Source organism: Gopherus evgoodei, chromosome 2 (assembly GCF_007399415.2).
Source record: "Gopherus evgoodei ecotype Sinaloan lineage chromosome 2, rGopEvg1_v1.p, whole genome shotgun sequence".
Lineage (NCBI taxonomy): Eukaryota > Metazoa > Chordata > Testudines > Testudinidae > Gopherus > Gopherus evgoodei.
The window spans coordinates 374,394-397,592 of record NC_044323.1 but is presented as its reverse complement, the minus strand read 5'-3'; the positions used below and the strand labels follow the sequence as shown (position 1 = coordinate 397,592).

Below are 23,199 nucleotides of genomic sequence, written 5' to 3'. Positions count from 1 at the left end.
CATCCATCGTATTAGAAAGATAAAACTACTGATATTAAAATATGAATTGTGGGCTTTTATTTGTAGAACAAAAAAAGTTAATTTTTTTTATATAGCACTTTTATCCAAAGCGCTTTACAATAGTTAGCTAATGGCACAAACAACATTTGGAAAGTTCATTAAGTGGCACGCTGAGACCCTCAGCAATTTTCAAGTGGCCTGCGGAAAAAAATGTTTGAGGACCACTGTCAAGGAGTATTTCCCAGAGCCCCCTCCCACTAGTACTATAAAAATCCCAGGGCTCAGTGGGGCTGGGAGGCTCCAGGCTTCGGCTGCTAGGCTTGTGGGGGGAACTCTGGGCTTCTGCCTTGTGGTGGGGTGGTGGGGCTGGGGATTCGGGATTCGGGATTCACCTGTGGGGAGGGGGGGTCTCAGGGCTTCAGCCCTGCAAGAGGTGCCAGGGCTTGGGACTTTGGCCCCGTGGGTTTGGAATATTTACCGGAGCTCTGCTCCAGACAACTCCTGCTGAAGTGAAGGGCTGCCCCATTGCCTCCCTCGCCAGCTCCCTGCGTGCACCCTGCCGGGGGAGCTGCTGACTCTGTTTCCATCTCTCCCGGAATGGTCTGTTCAGTCGGCTCTGCCCTGGCTCGCTACAGGTCTGGCTCTCCCTTATCGGGGAGCCGGCTGGATGAGTCAGCGGCCTATCAGGAGCAGGAAGGTAAACGTGTAAGGACAGGCAGGAGCCCAAGCTGTTAGGCAGGTTGCCTGGGAGCTGGGATCCAACAGTCAAGGTCCATGCGGGGGTTGCGACATTGCATTGCCCTCCAGCAGGACAGTCTGTGAGGCTGTCGGAGAAGCTGCACCTGCAGGTGGACCGAGCCTGGTGCAGGATGAGGCTCTGGCTGCTGGCGGGTTTAGCGGCTGCGCTCACCCTTGTGGCGGTGGCCGGGACCGACCTGGGGGACTCAACGGAGGTGGAAGATGCGGTAGGAGAGAAAGAGGTTTGTATGTGGGGGAGGGGCAGGCCTGAGCAATGAGACGGGGGGACAGTGGAAGAGGGGGACCAGGGACCCCACCCATTGACCTGCAGAGGATCCGGGTTCGACATTATTCAAAAGCAGTGGAGGTTCTGGGTGCGGGTGTGCAGCGAGACACGGCCTGGATCGTGGAGCCAGCGAGGGGCAGCCGTGCTCCCAGGCCGGAGCCCACAGGCGCTAGCTTCTCACCCGCACTGGGACCTTCCTGAACCAAAGGACTTTACGCCCCCCTCGCCCCACCCAGGAACACAGTGTTGGCTGTACCAGCTCAGACAATTAATCCAGCTGCTCCAGTGTCCTGCCTGTGGCAACGGGCAATACTTGGAGGCATCAGAGAGAGAGAGAGAGTGTGTGTGTGTGTGTTTGTGTGTGTGTGTGTGTGTGTGTGTTTTTGTTTTTCTCCTTCCTGGTCACTAACAGTGTGATTTGCTTCTCTACTGTAGGGTTTCAGAGAGACGGGGTGGGGAAGGTGATGTCTCTTATTGGACCAGCTTGTGTCGGTGAGAGAGAAGCCTTTGAGTCGCTCCAAGCTCTGGGTGCGGATCTGCAGAACAGCTCTGGGTGGCTCAAAAGCTTCTTTCTCACCAACAGAAACTGGCCCAGTAAAAGCTATTCTCTCCCCCACCTTGTCTGTCTCGGAGCCTGGGACCCATACGGCTACCCCACACTGCAGACAACATCCCCTGGGGTCTGTTGGTTGTGTCCATCACTTTCCTGCTGCGCTCCCGCTCTGAGTGCAAGCTGGGACCTGGGATGGCAAGGAAGCACACTGCAAAATGCTGATTGTAAAAGTAGGAATGGGGCAGCTGACATCAGCTTGGGGAGGAGAAGCAGGGACGAAGGGGGTGACATTGGGAGGCCTTTGGTTGGAGCAGCTCAGCTGCCTAAATTACAAAAGAAAAGAATAAGGCACCTCCTCTTGGAGACCTGCAGACACTGCCCCCTCCCGCTCCCCCAAACGTGGCTGCTAAAGCCTCACTCTCCTGCAGCTTCCCCCACTGCCCCTGGCTGAGAGTCTCTCCCCTGGTCCCCCCATCGTCCTGCAGCTCAAACTCCTTGTCCTGCTTTTCTGGGCACTCCCCACCCAGCCCTGCCTGTGTCTCTGGCCTCGTCTCGGCTGGAATTGCCCCATCCTGTCCGATCAGCCAGTGCCACTGCCCTCCAGAGCTTTCCTTCACCCCTCATCCCCCCGCCCCGGCCTTCCAGTGTCCTCCCACAGCCTGGCCTCGAAGCCCTTCTCCTCTCTGGAGACATGCCCCCTGAGCAGCCCTTACAAGGAGGAAACATGCTCCCCTGCACTGTAAGAGCAACATGGGACCCAGCAGGAGCCCTGTCTGCGTCACCCGAGTACCCCCGGCCCTGCCCCTCCTCACACTGTTACACCCTCACTTGGCCACTGTCCCCCCGCTCGGCCCAGTGGTTCTCGGGCAGTGGTTTGCAGATCCCTGGTCGGTTGATGGAGGATAGCTTTGTGTGGGTCACAGGCTGCTGTCTATTCCAGCTGAGAAAGTGCACAGCTGACAAGGGATGGCCATGAGATGGGCCAAATCCTCTGCTGGTGTAAACCAGCCCAGCTCCACTGAAAGTGGGAGAACTGTACGGGTTCTGGCTTCATTTGGGAGCCCTTGGCATAGATGGGACACTCCTTGGGCAGGACTTCTGTCTTAGGAGTCTTCTGTGCAGTGCGTGGCACAGCCGTAGGCACCACAAATTAAATGAATCACCCCCGTAATGCCCACGGGCCTTGGGAGAGACCCACATGGTCCCTATTGCTCCAGGCGGCCCTATGGGGGGAGAGACTCCCTGTCCATGACTTGGAAGCAAGTTTTGGGGCTAGTCTTCACTACAAAGTTAGGCTGACCTAACGGTATTGCTCAGGGCGGTGAAATATGTCCTGCCCTGTGGGACAGAGTTAAGGGGACAGCCCCTGGGTAGGCAGCACTATTGGTGCATTGACCCAGCTCCTGCCTCTCAGAGCAGTGATGGAAGGACCCCTCCCGTCGCTGTCTACAACTGTACCGCTGTGGCATGTCTAGTGCAGACGCAGACGGGCGGGGGCAGACTGCCCGCAGGGCTGCTGGGAGTCGGAGCAGGCAGTGACACTGCGGCCGATGGGGAGGGAACAGACATTGGGCACAGCAGTGGGGCAGACTCGTCCCTGGCTGGGCCTGTCCCACCGAGTCAGGCCTTCGAGGGATGGAGCAGGGCTAGTGTGCCGGGGGGAGGGATGGAGCTGACAGCATCTGTGGAACAGAACATCCCGATCAAGGGTTAGCCACATGCTTCACCTGCTGCTTGGCTGACAGCCCCCTTCCCCTCCCCACCCCCTCTTGGCCGAGCTGGGGAGGGCCCTGCTGAAAACATGTTTGTGTGACTGGGGTTTCCCCTTGCTCAGGTCAGGGCTTGTGCAATGGGCAAACATTTAATCAGGCACTTGGCAAAGGGCAGATAGTGGTGCAAGCGGGAGGGGGGAATGAGATTGAGGGAGCCCCTTTCCTGTGCCCCAAATGGCTTTTTGCACTCCCAGGTTTTACCCACGGCTCACATACCTCAGCGCTCACCTGCAGCCCCCCTGCTAGTCCAGGCTGGGGCCCACACGGCAGCTGGCAAGTGACCCCCCCATCTCCCCACCCAGCTCTGCAAATGCATATCTGGCCTCAGTTGCTGTCTGGGTCTCCACACTGCAGATCCAATGAGAGGGAAGCGAGGCAGGGAGCTCAGAGTGGGAATTTGCTGTAATGTTTTTATGAACTATCGGTGTGACTCTGGACTAGTCACTTGGCATGGTCATATCCTGGGGGGGAGGAGTTGCTGCTCTCTCTGGGCCATGGGAGATCAGGGTTAGGGGTCTGAGACACAGGGCCTCTAGGGCTGGCTGGCCTGGACTCAGCTGAGGGGAATGGAAACCCCTTCAGGGACAGTGGAAGCCTCAATGACCCACGTTAACTCCTAGAGTGAGTTACATCTCCCTGGCTCCCTATGGGGAAGAGGGGTGCACTGCTCCCTGCCGAAGAACAGCCTCGCTCAGGGCTCTGCAGCTGGTTGGACTGGCGGTGGAGAGCCGTGGGGATAAACAGGAGCTGCTGGAGCCCGAAGGCCCCTCCAGGAGGTGCTGAGGCAGCGTGGCCTTGCCCTGGTGGGAAAGTGTGACCCTGGGGAGTCTGGCACACGAAGCAGGGGTACTGCTGGGGACGGTTTAATGGCTGGGGCACAGCCCAGACCTTGCAAACCCTTACAGCAGGTATCTAGGGGGCAGCGGAGCCAGAAGGGTTTCTGAAGATGTCATAGCAACGTAGGCTGATGATTGCTGCGCTAGGTCAAATTCATCGCTCGTGAGCGAAGGGAATGCATTGAATGAATTCTCTCAGAGCTTTATAAACACATCTGGTAGACAGAAAATCAGCTGGGCAGGCCCATAAATCGAGGGTAATGAAATAGGGCGGGGTGCGAAGGGCTGGAGAGGCGTCCAGTGGGCATTGCAGGGTTTGGGGTTAGGTCCGGTCTGACTGAAGAGCCAGTGGGGTGCCCTGGAGAGGTGTGTGACCAGTCTGTTCACAACAGCTCCACGGGACACTAAACTGGAAGGAGTCACAAACACTAACGAGGAAAGAGGAAATGACAGAAAGTTGCTGAGAGAGATTCGAAATACCACAATGGTGAGAAACAGCCACAATGGAGCCAGGGTGAGAAATACCACAATGGAATTCAGCCAGGAAAAGTGGAAGTGAAGACATGGGGGGTGTAACAACCCAAAACATAGTGGGACAGACCGGAGAAACAGCCGTGTCCAAAGAGACGTGGGGGGAGACTGAGACCGGAGAAAGAGCCGTGGCCAAAGAGACGTAGGGGGAGACTGAGACCGGAGAAACAGCCGTGGCCAAAGAGACGTGGGGGAGACTGAGACCAGAGAAACAGCCGTGGCCAAAGAGACGTGAGGGAGACTGAGAAAGGAAAAACAGCCGTGGCCAAAGAGACGTGGGGGAGACTGAGACCAGAGAAACAGCCGTGTCCAAAGAGACGTAGGGGGAGACTGAGACCAGAGAAACAGCCGTGGCCAAAGAGCCCTGGGGGGAGACTGAGAAAGGAGAAACAGCCGTGGCCAAAGAGACGTGGGGGAGACTGAGACCAGAGAAACAGCCGTGGCCAAAGAGACGTAGCGGGAGACTGAGACCGGAGAAACAGCTGTGGCCAAAGAGCCCTGGAGGGAGACTGAGAAAGGAGAAACAGCCGTGGCCAAAGAGACGTGGGGGAGACTGAGACCAGAGAAACAGCCGTGGCCAAAGAGACGTAGGGGGAGACTAGCGCCGAGCAGCTGGGCTATGGGGCTGCCTTGTCACGTGGCCACGAGAGAAGATGTGGGCTCGGAGCTGCGCCCACCGATGCATTGTGTCATACAGCAACGAGGCGATGTCAGTACAGCGTGGGTGAGAGTGCCCCCGGGGCACTGAGCCCAGTTCTGGGTCCCTCAGGCCCTCACCAAATTGGGAGGAATTCAGCGAAAAGCCAGAGAAGCGCTGGAGGGGCTGCGGGGACAGGGTTATGGGAACGATGAAAATGACTAAAGTGTCACAGACCCATAGAACTGCAGGACTAGATGGGCCCTCAGGAGGCCACGGAGCCCTTCCTGTTCCCCCAGCCAGAGGCAGGGCCGCCCAGAGGATTCCGGGGGCCTGGGGCCATCGGCGGCAGGCGGCTCCGGTGGACCTCCCGCAGGCGTGCCTGTGGAGGGTCCGCTGGTCCCGCGGTTCCGGTCCAGCATCCGCAGGCACACTTGCGGAAGGTCCACCGGAGCCGCGGGACCAGTGGACCCTCCGCAGCCATGCCTGCCAGAGGTCCACCGGAGCCGTGGGACCGGCAAGTGGCAGGGGGCCCCCCGCGCGGCGAAATGTCTAGAGTCGGCCTTGTTCGGCGGCGGGGGGCCCTTCCGTTCTGGAACCCGCCGCCGAAGTGCCCCGAAGACCCGCGGCGGGGCCCCCCCGCCGGCAAATTACCGTCGAAGCGGGACCCACCGCCGAAGTGGAGCCCGCTCTTCGGCGGTAATTTGGTGGCGGGGGACCCCCGCCGTGGGTCTTCGGGGCACTGCGGCGGCGGGTCCCTGAATGGAAGGGCCCCCCGCCGCCGAATTACCGCCGAAGACTGGGTTGCACTTCAGCGGCAGGTCCTGCTTCGGCGGTAATGTGCTGGCGGGGGGTCCTTCCGCCCCGGAGCGGAAGGACTCCCCCGCCAGCAAAGACCGGGAGCGGAAGAAGCTCCGGGGCCCGGCCCTGCAAGAGTTTTCTGGGGCCCCCGAGTGGGTGAAGGACCCCGCTCCAGGGGCCCCGAAAGACTCTCGTGGGGGCCCTTGCGGAGCCCGGGGCCTAGGGCAAATTGCCCCACTTGCCCCCCCCTGGGCGGCCCTGGCAGAGGGAGTGTTAAGTGTCATACGGCGCTAGCTTGGAGCGCTGACATCACAAAGGGACTAATGGCATGTGGCCACTTCGAGGGGAGAACGTCAGGCAGGGACAGGAACCATGGAGTGGGCCAAGGGGCCCAGCCTGGAGTAAAGAGAGAAAAGTGGGCAAAGGTAGATGGCGGCAGAGCAGGAGGAAGGTCTCCGAGCAGAGAGGGCTGGCAGACTGCGCACTTGGCCCCAGAGGGTGGCCGGACAAAACACGGCACAGACTAACCCTGCCTTGGTGCCAGGGCCGGACGACGTGCTCTCCATTTCTGCCATCTGTTACCCTGTGCTCTGCCAGCGCCCTGCTGTGCCAATGCCAGCCTCGGGCGCCCAGCCAGCCAGCGAACGCACCCCAGCCCTGCCCCCACGGAGCTGATCCTGCTCTGTGCGTTCCCCGAGAGTGGGCAGTGAGCCGGTGCAAAACACAGACTCTGGCAACGAGACGTGGCCCTAAGCGCTGAATTCTCTCCACCCCCAGGATCGGCTGAGAGTCAGGAGGGAGGACAAAAGACCCAGGTCACCCCCTTCCCAACCCTGTCCTGGCTGCTATTCTCCTCTGAGCAAGGTGAGCTGGGAACAACAGAGTCACCAGAGATGTGCTTCAATCTGCCTGCCCCTTCCCAGCCAGTGTCAGCAGGACCACGGGGAGGGGCCTTCCCCGTCAGGCTGCAGAGAGCCCAGCTGCTCCCCGAGGGGACTGAACTGCATGTTTCCAGCTTAGCTGGCCCAGCCTCACTGTCCTACAACTCTGAACTGCACAGGGACCTCTCTGCCCTCCACAGGCCGCAGCCCCCAGCCGCCTGGCCCAGCCCTGCCCGGGGCAGGTCCTGACGCTGGTGCTGAGGCCGTGCACACTGCACCGAGCCCTGAGCCGGCTCTCAGCTCTCATCCTCTCTCTGCAGCCTGGTGAACCAGCGAGAGCCAGGAGACAAGTGGAGAAACAGCAGCAACCCAGACGCAGACCCAGGCCTAAACCTACTTGGAGACCAGGCGTCCTGATTCCTCTAAGCGATGAAACGGTGAGGCTGCAAGGCACGAGCGCCTTGTCACATGCACAGCACCCCAGCCCGTGCTCAGGCCTAGGGGAGGGGTGCTACGGAGGGGAAATGGTGGCTCAGAAGGAAGGGGAGCGAGAGAGCTCCAAGCTCCATAACCACCCAGCCAACCACCACTATCTGACCTCTCTCGGTGTGCGGCAGGCCTGCGAGCACCGCGGTGTCGGTAGACAGACCTCCTGCCCCCTAGCAGGGAGCTAGAGCAGGGTCTCCTCCCCAGACTTCCCTCTACAAATATCCTGGTCCGGGTGGGTGGCCAGAGGGCTGAGAACTCCACTCCCCTTCTCCTGTTCTTTATCCCTGCTGGGGAGGATTTCTTCCGAAAAGCAGAGAACTAAACTCAACAATTGAAAATAAAATTAAAATCCCCAAAGCTAGTGACACGGATGCGTCACCTGGCCAAGATCAACAGGCCCCCCAGCGTACAGAGCAGAGGTGAGAGCCTCACCGGGCAGTGCTATAAAGGGGCCCTCCTACCCCTGTGCGCCCAGGCAGGTCCTGTGGGAGACAGCCAACTGCTGCCTTCTGAGGACACCCTTGCCAGGCCTGGCCTAGGAGACGCGCAGAGGCAGAGCTCAGTATGCAGGTGGCGTGTGCCCATGGTGCAGCCCAGACATGCTGCCATAACTCAGACAGGCTCCAGGGACGGTGGAGAATAACCCTGCCTTGGGGCCGGGGCCGGACGACGTGCTCTCCATTTCTACCGTCTGTTTCCCTGTGCTCTGCCACCGCCCTGCTGTGCCAATGCCAGCCTCGGGCGCCCAGCCAGCCAGCGAATGCACCCCAGCCCTGCCCCCACGGAGCTGATCCTGCTCTGTGCGTTCCCCGAGAGTGGGCAGTGAGCCGGCGCAAAACACAGACTCTGGCAACGAGACGTGGCCCTAAGCGCTGAATTCTCTCCACCCCCAGGTTTGGCTGCAAACCAGGAGGGAGGACAAAAAACCCAGTTCACCACCTTCCCAAGCCTGTCCTGGCTGCTATTCTCCTCTGAGCAAGGTGAGTTAGGAACAACGGAGTCACCAGAGAGATGGGGGCCCGAGAGGTTCTGCACCAGAGATGGGTTAGCAGAGACAGCAGCTGAGCCAGGGGAAGGAGAGCAGGGCAGGGGAAGCCACAGCTGCAGATTAACAATTGTGGAATAAAACACAGGGATCAACCTGGGAACGGCCCAGACGGCATCCTGCCCCCTCCCCCTCAGAGCAGGAGTCTGAGCCGGGGAATCGGCCTGAATCAGGGGTGCAAGACAGAAGAATCTGCCAGCGATGGCCTGTCTCCACTCTCCAGCCCTGCCCTCCAACCAGCCCTTCCCAAACCATCCCTAGGAAGGGCCTAACAGACGTTGGGTGTTTGTGGGCTGGGATTGTTGTTGTACTTACAGCATTTCTATACAAAACACAATTTACATGGAGAACAAGGGGGCTGCAGTGTTCTGTGTCCCAAGGTCAGAGTTAAGGTGGAAAGGCTTTACTGTAATCCCCCATTCTCAGGGCTGGATTAACTCTCCTGTGGAACAGGAACTACTAGATTTTGTGGGACCTCTGCATACAAGTCATTTTCCTAATTTAAAACAAAATGATCATAATTCTGGCATCGAGGCTATTAACGCTGTACTAAACTTGCCTTTTAATTAACATAAAGCCATTCTGTGGTTACATTTCAGTCTTAAAACATGTAGAATATAGTTAAGTAAATTCAAAATAGCCTAATTCTTACCTTAGAACAGCTGTTATATTAGTTTCTTTCTGGGAGGGAGTTTGGATGCAGGAGTGAGCTCCAGGCTGGGGCAGAGGGTTGGGGTGCAGGAGAGGTTGAGGGGTCTGGGATCTGAGAGGGAGTTTGGGTGCAGGAGGGGGTTCTGACCTGGGGCAGGGGGTTGGGGTGGAGGAGGGGGTGCGAGGTCTGGGAGGGAGTTTGGGTGCAGGAGGGGGTGAGAGGTCTGGGAGGGAGGAGGGGGTGCGAGGTCTGGGAGGGAGTTTGGGGGCAGGAGGGGGTTCTGATCTGGGGTGGAGGAGGGGGTGTGAGGTCTGAGAAGGAGTTTGGGTGCAGGAGGGGGTTCTGACGTGGGGTGGAGGAGGAGGTGTGAGGTCTGGGAGGGAGTTTGGGTGCAGGAGGGGGTTCTGACCTGGGGTGGAGGAGGAGGTGCGAGGTCTGGGAGGGAGTTTGGGTGCAGGAGGGGGTTCTGACCTGGGGTAGGGGGTTGGGGTGCAGGACGGAGTGCGAGGTCTGGGAGGGAGTTTGGGTGCAGGAGGGGGTTCTGACCTGGGGTGGAGGAGGGGGTGCGAGGTCTGAGAGGGAGTTTGGGTGCAGGAGGGGGTTCTGATCTGGGGTGGAGGAGGGAGTGCGAGGTCTGGGAGGCAGTTTGGGTGCAGGAGGGGGTTCTGACCTGGGGTGGAGGAGGGGGTGAGAGGTCTGGGAGGGAGTTTGGGTGCAGGAGAGGGTTCTGACCTGGGGTGGAGGAGGGAGTGCGGGGTCTGGGAGGGAGTTTGAGTGCAGGATGGGTTTCTGATCTGGGGTGGAGGAGGGGGTGCGAGGTCTGGGAGGGAGTTTGGGTGCAGGAGGGGGTTCTGATCTGGGGTGGAGGAGGGGGTGCGAGGTCTGGGAGGGAGTTTGGGTGCAGGAGGGGGTTCTGACCTGGGGTGGAGGAGGGGGTGCGAGGTCTGGGAGGGAGTTTGGGTGCAGCAGGGGGTTCTGACCTGGGGTGGAGGAGGGGGTGCGAAGTCTGGGAGGGAGTTTGGGTGCAGGAGGGGGTTCTGATCTGGGGTGGAGGAGGGAGTGCGAGGTCTGGGAGGCAGTTTGGGTGCAGGAGGGGGTTCTGACCTGGGGTGGAGGAGGGGGTGAGAGGTCTGGGAGGGAGTTTGGGTGCAGGAGAGGGTTCTGACCTGGGGTGGAGGAGGGAGTGCGGGGTCTGGGAGGGAGTTTGAGTGCAGGATGGGTTTCTGATCTGGGGTGGAGGAGGGGGTGCGAGGTCTGGGAGGGAGTTTGGGTGCAGGAGGGGGTTCTGATCTGGGGTGGAGGAGGGGGTGCGAGGTCTGGGAGGGAGTTTGGGTGCAGGAGGGGGTTCTGACCTGGGGTGGAGGAGGGGGTGCGAGGTCTGGGAGGGAGTTTGGGTGCAGCAGGGGGTTCTGACCTGGGTTGGAGGAGGGGGTGCGAGGTCTGGGAGGGAGTTTGGGTGCAGGAGGGGGTTCTGACCTGGGGCAGGGGGTTGTGGTGCAGAAGGGGGTGAGAGATGCAGGCTCGGGCCAGGAGGCACTTACCATAGGCAGCTCCTGGCTGGCGACGCAGCAGGACTCAGGCAGGCTGACTGCATGCCGTGGCCCCATGTCGCTCCGGGAAGTGGCTGGCTTCTGGCATGTCTCTGCGCGCCCCAGTGGGAGGGGAACAGTGTGTCTCCGTGCGCTGCCCGTGCCCCCAAGTGCCGCCCCTGGAGCTCCCATTGGCTGGTTCTTGGTGCTGGGGGCGGGGACAGCACGCAGAGCCTCCCCCACTGCCAGGGGCCCTAGAGACGCCCTAGCATCCGGCCGCTTCCGGGAGTGGCGCGGGGCCACGGCATGCAGGCAGCCTGCCTGAGCCCTGCTGCGCCACTGGACTTTTAGCAGCCTGGAGATTGCGATCGACTGGCAGAGGCTCCAGGATCGGTGGATTGGTGACCACTGACTTGTAGATAATCATGAATTTATTTTTGCAGGGCCCCCCTTAGCCCTCGGCTGCAGCCCCTAAAGCCCCTGCGTTAATCCAGCCCTGCCCACTCCCAGCAGGACCACGGGGAGGGGCCTTCCCCATCAGGTTGCAGAGAGCTCAGCTGCCCCCCGAGGGGACTGAACTGCATGTTTCCAGCTTAGCTGGCCCAGCCTCACTGTCCTACAACTCTGAACTGCACAGGGACCTCTCTGCCCTCCACAGGCTGCAGCCCCCAGCCGCCTGGCCCAGCCCTGCCCTGCCCGGGGCAGGTCCTGACGCTGGTGCTGAGGCCGTGCACACTGCACCGAGCCCTGAGCCGGCTCTCAGCTCTCATCCTCTCTCTGCAGCCTGGTGAACCAGCGAGAGCCAGGAGACAAGTGGAGAAACAGCAGCAACCCAGACGCAGACCCAGGCCTAAACCTACCTGGAGACCAGGCGTCCTGAGTCTTCTAAGACCTGCCAAGGTGGAGGTAGGGTTGACAACTTTCTGATCCCTGAAATCCGAACATCCCTGCCCCGCCTCTTCCCCTGAGGCCCCGCCCCCTGCCTCACATGTCCTCCCCCCCACCTCATCGCTCACTCACCACCCCTGCTGGTTGCTCCCCCGGGACTCACCTGCTGCCCGCAGAGCTGGGTTGGGAGGAGCTGACGTGGAACCTGCCCAATTGGGGCATGGAAGGGGTCAGTCCCTGGAGTGAAGGGCTGGGGAAATTGGAGCACAGTGGTGTGGGTGGGTCAGTCCCTGGAGTGAGGGGCTGGGGAAATCGGGGCACAGTGGTGTGGGTGGGTCAGTCCCTGGAGTGAGGGGCTGGGGAAATCGGAGCACAGTGGGGTGGGTGGGTGGGTCGGTCCCTGGAGTGAGGGTCTGGGGAAATCGGGGCACAGCAGGGCGGAGGGGTCCCTGGAGTGAGAGGCTGGGGAAATTGGAGCACAGTGGGGTGGGTGGGTCGGTCCCTGGAGTGAGGGGCTGGGGAAATCGGGGCACAGCAGGGCGCAGGGGTCCCTGGAGTGAGGGGCTGGGGAAATTGGAGCACAGTGGGGTGGGTAGATCGGTCCCTAGAGTGGGTGTTGGGGCACAGCGGGATGGGAGGCAGGCAGGTTACCCTCCTGCCCCCTGGACAGTGCTGGTACCTACTTTGGAGCCCGTTCCCGGAGCCATCAGTTCTCTCCATCAGGTGGGCGGGGCGGGAAGAGGCTGCTAAGCAGAGCTGCTCCTCCAGGCTGGGAAGCAGCCAGTTACTGCAGCTAACCAGACCTTTAGCGTCTGCTCAGCTGTGCTGACTGGATGCTGCCAGTTTCCCTTTGCAACCAGACGTTCCGGCTGAAAACCGGACACCTGGCAACCCTCGGTGGGGGAGAATCTGTATCCCGTGAGCCCCAGGTTAGCCAAGGGGTGATGGACCCCGGCTGTCCAGCCCATGCTCCGGGAGAGGGACGGGAGAAACGGTGGCTCGGCAGGAAGGGCACAGGGCACAGCTTCATCACCATGGAGAGAACCAAGCACGATCCTGATATTTCGTGGTGTATGGCAGGGAAATGGACTCTAGCTAGCGGCGCAGCCCGACCAAGGCCAGGCCAGGATGCAGAGGCAGGCGCCAGGAGGCTCAGTAGCTGATCACCAGCGAGCTCCAGCTCCACCAGGCCTTGCAAGCTCCTAGTTCCCCTGCCTGCTGTGATGTTCCTGTAATGCATGACAGCCCCCATCCTGTCCTTCCACAGACCCTGACCCTGTCACTTCCATCATGCTGTCTGGAGGGGCTCCGGCCTGTGAGTGCCAGTCTCAGGGCAGACTGTCAGAAGCCAGGGCAGACACCCCAAACTGGTGGCGTGTTCTATAATTAGATGTCACCAAGCCAGTAACAGACATGGGCTCCTGGATCACTCTATTAATCTTCCCATGGAGCCACAGACAGGCCCCTTTAGGCTCTCCAGCTAACCTTACCACCCAGACAAACTGGACTTCGTGATAAAGGTCACATAAACCAGAAATCACCATGCATCAGGTCACTCCCGCCCCGACCCCAAAGGCCAGTCACTCACCCCAGGTCAGTGGATGCTCAGGATCTCACACCAAAGAACTAATTTCTCTAGTAAATTAAATATGTATTAGCTAAGAAAAGGAACAAGAGTTATTGAAAGGTTAAAGCAGGTAAAATACATAACAGCTGAGTCAGAGTTTGTAAGTCCAAACAACAGCAGAGATCTCTGCCAGTTCACCTTAAGTCTCTCAAGATTACTCAAATTGGTTTTTGGGGACCTCTGTCCAATCACTCAGGATTCCCCCTGTCAGAATCCATTAGTTCAGAGATGCTGGATCATGCCCTTTAATCAGGATTTGTAGATCCGGCTCACAGATGACACGCTGGCTTTTCACCCACATGGGTGCTTCCTTTGATGGAGTCCAGGACCTCAGGTCGCCACATCAGTGACCACTTGCCTTGACGTTAGCATTTGCTTGTTAAAGTCCTTAAAGCCTTCGTCAGCGTTCAAAAGATTTCTTTGAGGAGTAATTTGGTTAGTGATATACATAAGGCAATTGTCACGTTATAATAAAAACAGGTAAGAGGTAACAGTCACTGGTTTTTCAGGAAGTTTACACTCCAAGTACATGCTCATCTAAATGCTAATACAACCTTTGATCTAGGGTCAAACGTAATGTGACCTGATAGCATTCGACAGGTTACAGATAAGTGAAGACAATATCATTTCCGTGACTCATAGACTCATAGACTTTAAGGTCAGAAGGGACCAATATGATCATCTAGTCTGACCTCCTGCACAAAGCAGGCCACAGAACTCTACCCATCCATTTCTATAACAAACCCCTAACCTATGTCCGAGTTATTGAAGTCTTCAAATTGTGGTTTGAAGACCTCAAGCTGCAGAGAATCCACCAGCAAGCGACCCGTGCCCCACGCTGCAGAGGAAGGCGAAAAACCTCCAGGGCCTCTGCCAATCTGCCCTGGAGGAAAATTCCTTCCCAACCCCAAATATGGTGATCAGCTAAACCCTGAGCATGTGGGCAAGACTCACTAGCCAGCACTCAGGAAAGAATTCTCTGCAGTAACTCAGATCCCATCCCATCCAACATCCCATCACAGACCACTGGGCATACTTATCTGCTGATAATCAAAGATCAATTGCCAAAATTAAGCTATCCCATCATACCATCCCTTCCATAAACTTATCAAGCTTAGTCTTAAAGCCAGATATGTCTTTTGCCCCCACTACTCCCCTTGGAAGGCTGTTCCAGAACTTAATTCCTCTAATGGTTAGAAACTTTTGTCTAATTTCAAGTATAAACTTCCTAGTGTCCAGTTTATATCCATTTGTTCTTGTGTCTACATTGGTACTAAGCTTAAATAATTCCTCTCCCTCCCTAATATTAATCCCTCTGATATATTTATAAAGAGCAAGCATGTCCCCCCTCAGCCTTCTTTTGGTTAGGCTAAACAAGCCAAGCTCTTTGAGTCTCCTTTCATAAGGCAGGTTTTCCATTCCTCGGATCATCCTAGTAGCCTGTCTCTGAACCTGTTCCAGTTTGAATTAATCCTTCTTAAAAATGGGAGACCAGAACTGCACACAGAATTCCAGATGAGGTCTCACCAGTGCCTTGTATAACGGTACTAACACCTCCTTATCTTTGCTGGAAATACCTCGCCTGATGCATCCTAAAACTGCATTAGCTTTTTTAACGGCCATATCACATTGGCGGCTCATAGTCATCCCGTGATCAACCAATACTCCAAGGTCCTTCTCCTCCTCTGTTGCTTCCAACTGATGTGTCCCCAATGTATATCTAAAATTCTTATTATTAATCCCTAAGTGCATGACCTTGCACTTTCCACTATTAAATTTCATCCTATTACTATTACTCCAGTTTACAAGGTCATCCCGATCTTCCTGTATGATATCCCGGTCCTTCTCTGTGTTAGCAATACCCCCCAGCTTCGTGTTATCTGCAAACTTTATTAGCGCATTCCGGCTTTTTGTGCCAAGGTCAGTAATAAAAAGGTTAAATAAGATTGATCCCAAAACTGATCCTTGAGGAACTCCACTAGTAACCTCCTTCCAGCCTGACAGTTCACCTTTCAGTACGACCCATTGGAGTCTCCCCTTTAACCAGTTCCTTATCCACCTTTCAATTCTCATATTGATCCCCATCTTTTCCAATTTAACTAATAATTCCCCATGTGGAACCATGTCAAATGCCTTACTGAAATCGAGGTAAATTAGATCTACTGCATTTCCTTTGTCTAAATAATCTGTCACCTTCTCAAAGAAGGAGATCAGGTTGGTTTGGCACGATCTACCTTTAATAAAACCATGTTGTAATTTGTCCCAATTACCACTGACCTCAATGTCCTTAACTACTTTCTCCTTCAAAATTTTTTCCAAGACCTTACATACTATAGATGTCAAACTAACAGGCCTATAGTTACTCGGATCACATATTTTCCCTTTCTTAAAGATAGGAACTACGTTAGCAATTCTCCAGTCGCACGGTACAACCCCTGAGTTTACCGATTCATTAAAAATTCTTGCTAAGGGGCTTGCAATTTCATGCGCCAGTTCCTTTAATATTCTTGGATGCAGATTGTCTGGGCCCTCCGATTTTGTCCCATTAAGCTGTTCAAGTTTGGCTTCTACCTCAGATGTGGTAATATCTACCTCCATATCCTCATTCCTGTTTGTCATCCTTCCATTATCCCTAAGCTCCTCATGAGCCTCATTAAAGACTGAGGCAAAGTACTTATTTAGATATTGGGCCATGCCTAGGTTATCCTCAACCTCAACTCCATCCTCAGTGTTTAGCGGTCCCACTTCTTCTTTCTTTGTTTTCTTCTTATTTATATAGCTGCAGAACCTTTTACTATTGGTTTTCATTCCCTTTCAAGGTCCAACTCTACATGGCTTTTAGCCTTTCTCACTTTATCCCTACATGTTCTGACCTCACTAAGGTAGCTTTCCTTGCTAATCCCGCCCTTCTTCCACTCCTTGTAGGCTTCCTGCTTTTTCTTAATCACCTCTCTGAGATGCTTGCTCATCCAGCTTGGTCTACAACTTCTGCCTATGTTTTTTTTCCCCTTTCTTGGGATGCAGGCTTCTGATAGTTTCTGTAGCTGCGACTTAAAGTAATTCCAGGCCTCCTCTGCATTTAGATCCACAAGTTCGTCAGTCCAATCCACTTCCCTAACTAATTTCCTTAATTCTTTAGAGTTAGCCCTTTTGAAATCAAAAACCCTAGTCCCAGATCTATTTTTGTTTATCCTTCCATCTAGTTTGAACTGAATTAGCTCATGATCACTCGAACCAAGGTTGTCCCCTACAACCATTTCTTCTATGAGGTCCTCACAACTCACCAAAACCAAATCTAAAATGGCATCCCCTCTTGTTGGTTCTTCAACTACTTGGTGAGGAAATCCATCTGCTATCACATCCAGAAAAATCTGAGCCCTATTATTCTTGCTAGCACTTGTCCTCCAATCTATATCTGGGAAGTTAAAGTCTCCCATTATCACACATTTCCTATTAGTGTTTGCTTCATTAAAAACATTAAAGAGGTCTCTATCCATATCCAGATCAGATCTCGGCGGTCTGTAGCACACCCCAAGCACTATCTCAGGGGAGGCTCTAGTAGCTTTCTTTCCCGGTGTGATTTTTGCCCAGACAGATTCGGTCTTGTCCATTCCATCACTTCTTATTTCTTTACAGTTAACCTCCTCATTGATGTACAATGCTACTCCACCATCTTTGCCTTTATTTCTTCTTTCCTAAACAGCACATAGCCTTCAATACCTGTACTCCAGTCATGACTACTATTCCACCATGTTTCTGTTATCCCTATAATATCCGGTTTCACTTCCTGCACCAGTAGCTCTAGTTTCTCCATTTTGTTCCCTAGGCTCCTCGCATTAGTGTACAGACATCTTAATTTTTGCCGTTTGGCTTCACTGACATTCTTTACCCTGTTAGGCACAGACATTCTACCACCAGCATCACCTGATAGTCTGCTATCTACACTACCCTTCCTCCTTATGCCAATTCTTCTGTCCACGGCTGTAACCCCTCTTACTTTGTTTACTTCCCTCTCAAGGTTAAATTCCGGCGTGGAGATCTCCTGGACATCTCCCAACCATCTCCCCCGAATTCCTAGTTTAAAGCTCTCTTGATCAGTTGGGCGAGCCTCCATCCTAGAAGTCTATTTCCCTCCTTACTCAGGTGAAGTCCATCCCGAGAGAACAGTTCTCTGTCCATGAATGCTTCCCAATGGCTGTACATCCCAAAGCCCTCCTTATAGCACCACTGCCTGAGCCATCTGTTGATCGCCGTAATCTTGTCACACCTTTGATGTCCTTCTCTAGGAACCGGCTGAATCCCACTGAAGATCACCTGAGTCTCGATTTCCTTAAGCGTCTTCCCCAGTCTGGCATAGTCTCCCTTGATACATTCCAGAGAGTATCTAGCTGTATCATTCGTTCCCACATGAAGGACAATCAACGGATTCTTCCCTGCTCCTGCTAGTATCCTTTTCAGCTGCAGGTCCACATCCTGTATCTTAGCACTCGGCATACAGCACACCCTTCAGTTCTCCCGATCAGCTCTAGTCACAGGTCTGTCTATTCTTCTCAGTAAGGAGTCTCCAATCACGTAGACCTGCCTATTCCTGGTGACAGTGCGCTTCTCCGGTCTATCTCCCGCACCCACCGGCTGCAAGTCCTCTCGATTCCTATTCCCCCTTGCAATCCTCTTGGGGCTTATATTTGGTGTTGCCTCCATTGACTCCTCCCCTCCTCTTGCAGGACTATCAGCTCTTCTCTTTTTCCTTGCCCTCTCTCCTTCAGCGACCACCTGCTGTGCCCCTTCTTCATTTTCCAACTCTGCAAACCTGTTCCTGAGTTCTATTTCTCCTTCACTGGCCCATCTTTTCCTCTGCCTGGTTCTCTTAGTCACATGCTTCCACCGTCCACTTTCCTCACCCAGCAGTCTCTCCTCTGAATTCTTTGGTCCTGCTTCCATCTGCACATCTGAGCTTATCCCTTCAGCCCCCTCGTGTCTGTGCTCCATCATCTGCTCAAACCCCCTTCTGAACTCGACCAGAGTTTCCACCTGCATCTCCAGTCCTCGGATCTTCTCTTCCATCAGCTCTATCAGGCGGCACTTCATGCAGACAAAACTCTTTTCAGGTACCCCTTCCAGGATCATGTACATGCCGCAGCTTCCACATCCAGTCATCCTCACTGTGTCCTCCACTGCTACCTCTGTATCAGTCATAGCCTTCCCACCTAAAGCCTGGTAGTACACGAAACACAACACAACACAAACCCCCAGCAGGCACCAGACCACCACCCTCTCCCTTAACTAGCCTGTCAGTTCCTCTGTCTTAGTCTCCCCCGCAACCTCCTCCAAGAGAACTCCCTCTGAAACTCCCCTGTTTCCAGCTCTGTTTGCTGGCTGCTGTGCCGCTGCCTGACTGGCTGGCTACTTTTATAGGACCCCTAATCGGGTAAGCCCCGCCCCCTAATCAGGGCTCCGCTGCTGTCCCAGCACACTGCCCCTAGCAGCCTCCACACATACAAACTACACAATACAATCCACAAACTACAAAAACCTTTAAAACTAACTTAACAGGTGAGTGAATTAGCCTGCTGCCTTGGTCTGCTGGCCACCTGTTCGACAGCATCCCAATCTCCTCCTGTTTGTTCTCTGCACCACTGGCAGCGTTAGCATGAGCAAAGCTCACCTGGCTGCCCGAATGCACCCAGCGCACCACGGAAAGGACCATTGCAGGACACTGGGAAGCTCGGAGCTGATGTTTATGTCCCAGGGGAGCTCCCAGAGCAGAGGGGAGAGCTGTCTCCATCGCAGCCTTCAGCTCCTGGCACACTGCAGTGTCAGCACAGGGAAGGGAAAACCCCATTCAGGTGCCAGTGGAGATTTAATGGCAAACTCAGCCCTTAGCCGTCCCACGATGGGGCCAGGGCTCCATGTTACCAACTGAGTTCCTGCCCGTGGGACAGTTCTGCAGCCTGAAATGAACTCAGCGGGGGGCCTGCTGCCCGAAGCAGAGCTCCCCCCGCTCAGACCCATGCTGTCCCATAGGCCCCCCGTTACCTGGAGATCACACTGCAGTGTGGCGTTAACATTGTCCTTCTGCAGGTCCAGGATTCAGAAGTGAGAACCAGGAGGGAAGTTGAGAGATATCCGCAGCAGCGACCTAGACCCAGATCGAATTCTCCAGGGCACTCACTTTACAACTTTGGCTATATGACTCCTTTTTCTTCCTCTTCCAACATGAGCCTCCAGGTAGAGTAAAACGAGAGGAGGGCGGCAGCTGTGAGTTTCATGTTAACTAATGAGCTGAGCCCTGTGCAAATCACCATGTCACGGAGGGCCCAGAAATCGGGCTGTGCCCCCAAACCGTGAGCTTTCCAATATTTTTTTTTTAAAGAAAATGTCTGCAACAGAGTCCTTACTACAAACAATTCCCTTAGCTAGTCAGTTTCACGGCAGGAATTAGTTTTACTAGTAAGGCTACTCAAAATTGACCAACCTTACTTGTGAAATTCATTCCAGCCTTGAAACTGGCTTAGTTCAGTTGTGGTTTGCAGTGTTGTTGTAGCCGGGCTGGACCCAGGGTATTTGCGAGACAAGGTGAGTGAAGTACTATCTCTTTCGGACCAACTTCTGTTGTGCAAACTCTGTGTAAACAAGAGACAAGCGCTAAGAGCTCTGTTTAAGGTGGAAAGCTCGTCTCTCTCACCAACAGAAATTCCAGGAAAAGGTATCACCTCCCCCACCTTGTCTCTCTGCATTTAGTTGTGAAATTCATTGCATGCAAGCTCGGGGGAAATCAATATTTTGCCATTGACGCTGTCATGCATTTTGTAACAGAATTGTGATTTACCCACAGCCTGGCTAACATGCAATGAAACTCCACAGCCTAAGCGCCAGGGCCCAAGGGAAGCTGATGTGTCCTTGGGAGGCTGGGGCAGAGAGAAGGGACGGGCGTTGCTGAGGGGAAAGGGAGGCTCGGAAGGAAGGGCACAGCACACTGCGAAGGCATGCTCGGCTTAGGGTATGTCTACACAGCGAAGAAACACCTGCGGCTGGCCCATGCCAGCTGACTTGGGCTCGTGGGGCTTGGGCTGTTTCATTGCTGTGTAGACATCTGGGCTCAGGCTGCAGCCCAAGCTTGGGGACCTGCCCAGACGTCTACACAGCAGTGACACAGCCCTGTGGCCTGAGTCCTACGCGCTCGAGTTGGCTGGCACGGGCCAGCCGCGGGTGTTTAGCTGCTGTGCAGACACGCCCTTGGATGCCAGAGGCTCCATTGCTGATCACCAGCCAGCCAGTGCCTCTGCATCCGCACTAACCGGGGCTTGCAAGGTCCCTGTGCTCCTGCCTGCTGTGGGTTTTCTTTAGTGCATTATATGGGCAAGTGAACCCCCATTTCGGGGAGGCTAACCCACTGGTCCCACCCCTTCCACCTGCACCCTTCCTGTGGTCGGAGGAGCCCCAGAGCCCTCCCCTCCGCCAGAGGAGCCCCAAGCCCTGCCTGCCCTGAGCTGCTGGCCATCCCGCCCCAGCTGAGCTGCTGGTCTGACATTGGGCCAAGCCGTTGGCCTGACCTCCAACCAGCCCACGTGCTGCCCCAGAGCCGCTGGCCCGATCTCCTGGCTGGCCCCAGCTTCCCAGGGCAGCCCCAGGCCCTGGCTGTTGCTGGCTGGAGCTGAGTCCCCACCAGCTTAAGGGGAAAGAGGGAGGGAGGCGGGTCCTTGGGGCAGAAGATGGGCGAGGCCATGGCCTGGGTTAGGGGAGGCTTAACCTCCCTGGCCATGGATACCGGCCGCCCATGGTGTGTTCCAGCCCTTAGCCTGTCCTGCAGCACTCCCACCCCATGGCTCCCTGCTGCTCTGCTCTCTCAGCACCGCGCACACCACTGGTGTTAGTGAGTCTCCCATGGCAGCGCATGCTGCCCTCCTGGGAAGCCGGGAGCTGGCCGGGAGAGCTCGGTGTGCCCAGGGGCGAGACGTGCCCGGTCCATGCTGCTCACTGGCAGCAGAGTCCGGCCCAGCGCGAATGAAGCCCAATGCCAGCTCTCTCCTTGCCCGGGGCAAGATGTGCCCGGTCCATGTTGCTCACTGGCAGCAGAGTCCGGCCCAGCGCGAATGAAGCCCAATGCCAGCTCTCTCCTTGCCCAGGGGCGAGACGTGCCCTGTCTGTGCTGCTCACTGGCAGCAGAGTCCGGACCAGTGCGAATGAAGCCCAATGCCAGCTCTCTCCTTGCCCAGGGGCGAGACATGCCCGGTCCATGTTGCTCACTGGCAGCAGAGTCCGGCCCAGCGCGAATGAAGCCCAATGCCAGCTCTCTCCTTGCCCAGGGGCGAGACGTGCCCGGTCCATGTTGCTCACTGGCAGCAGAGTCCGGCCCAGCGCGAATGAAGCCCAATGCCAGCTCTCTCCTTGCCCAGGGGCGAGACGTGCCTGGTCCATGTTGCTCACTGGCAGCAGAGTCCGGCCCAGCGCGAATGAAGCCCAATGCCAGCTCTCTCCTTGCCCGGGGCGAGACGTGCCCTGTCTGTGCTGCTCACTGGCAGCAGAGTCCGGCCCAGCGCGAATGAAGCCCAATGCCAGCTCTCTCCTTGCCCGGGGCGAGACGTGCCCTGTCTGTGCTGCTCACTGGCAGCGGAGTCCGGACCAGCGCGAATGAAGCCCAATGCCAGCTCTCTCCTTGCCCAGGGGCGAGACATGCCCGGTCCATGTTGCTCACTGGCAGCAGAGTCCGGCCCAGCGCGAATGAAGCCCAATGCCAGCTCTCTCCTTGCCCAGGGGCGAGACGTGCCCGGTCCATGTTGCTCACTGGCAGCAGAGTCCGGCCCAGCGCGAATGAAGCCCAGTGCCAGCTCTCTCCTTGCCCAGGGGCGAGACGTGCCTGGTCCATGTTGCTCACTGGCAGCAGAGTCCGGCCCAGCGCGAATGAAGCCCAATGCCAGCTCTCTCCTTGCCCGGGGCGAGACGTGCCCTGTCTGTGCTGCTCACTGGCAGCAGAGTCCGGCCCAGCGCGAATGAAGCCCAATGCCAGCTCTCTCCTTGCCCAGGGGCGAGACATGCCCGGTCCATGTTGCTCACTGGCAGCAGAGTCCGGCCCAGCGCGAATGAAGCCCAATGCCAGCTCTCTCCTTGCCCAGGGGCGAGACATGCCCGGTCCATGTTGCTCACTGGCAGCAGAGTCCGGCCCAGCGCGAATGAAGCCCAATGCCAGCTCTCTCCTTGCCCAGGGGCGAGACGTGCCCGGTCCATGTTGCTCACTGGCAGCAGAGTCCGGCCCAGCGCGAATGAAGCCCAATGCCAGCTCTCTCCTTGCCAGGGGCGAGACGTGCCCTGTCTGTGCTGCTCACTGGCAGCAGAGTCCGGCCCAGCGCGAATGAAGCCCAATGCCAGCTCTCTCCTTACACAGGAGGAAGATGTGCTCCGTCCATGCTGCTCACTGGCAGCAGAGCCTGATGCAGTGCAAATGAAGCCCAGTACCAGCTCTCTCCTTGCCGAGGGGCCTGCACCACAAGGGCGAGGCAGGAGGGCGGCTGAAGGAACTGAGCCACGCACACTAAAACCCAAGCGACCCAGGCTGCCCTGCTCGGGCTGCTACAGCCCTTTAGTGTCCCCCAAGGTAAGAGGCAGAGACCAGCCGAGGGATTCCCGGACTCAGCCTGTGGAGCTAAGCTAAGCTACACAGACCACACTGGAGCATTGCATGCTGGGACCCATAGCCTCCATTGGCCATAGGCTGCATTTTACCTGGGGGCTTCCGATTGGCCATCCCTATTGAGAGCACAAGCTGCACTGTGCTCCCCTCTGCCAGCGAGACAGATGGACCAGGGGCTGGAGGGCTGATTCGGGGCACGTAAGCACGACCTAGGTGGAGAGTCTCCTTTAGGTGCCGTGCTAAGAAATGCTGCTTCTTTCAGATCCCACTGGCTTCAGGCCCAATTCCAGGTGCAGTGAGTTTCCT

The 23,199-nt window shown here is 56.4% G+C and overlaps 1 protein-coding gene across 3 annotated transcripts in view; it reads left to right on the top strand.

Moving 5' to 3' along the window:
- The first annotated feature begins 764 nt into the window (after positions 1 to 764).
- The window catches only part of LOC115645289 (translation initiation factor IF-2-like), a 29,638-nt gene continuing 7,203 nt past the window's right edge, over positions 765 to 23,199 (top strand). For 2 of the 3 annotated variants that reach the window (XM_030549707.1, XM_030549706.1), the window contains exons 1-7: positions 765 to 980; positions 6,932 to 7,018; positions 7,356 to 7,472; positions 8,418 to 8,504; positions 11,534 to 11,656; positions 19,347 to 19,493; positions 22,648 to 22,857. In XM_030549707.1, the coding sequence (XP_030405567.1) occupies positions 870 to 980; positions 6,932 to 7,018; positions 7,356 to 7,472; positions 8,418 to 8,504; positions 11,534 to 11,656; positions 19,347 to 19,493; positions 22,648 to 22,857 (882 nt within the window). In that variant the 5' untranslated portion in view covers positions 765 to 869. The remainder of the gene's footprint in view (positions 981 to 6,931; positions 7,019 to 7,355; positions 7,473 to 8,417; positions 8,505 to 11,533; positions 11,657 to 19,346; positions 19,494 to 22,647; positions 22,858 to 23,199) is intronic. The other variant, XM_030549708.1, reaches the window with a different exon arrangement.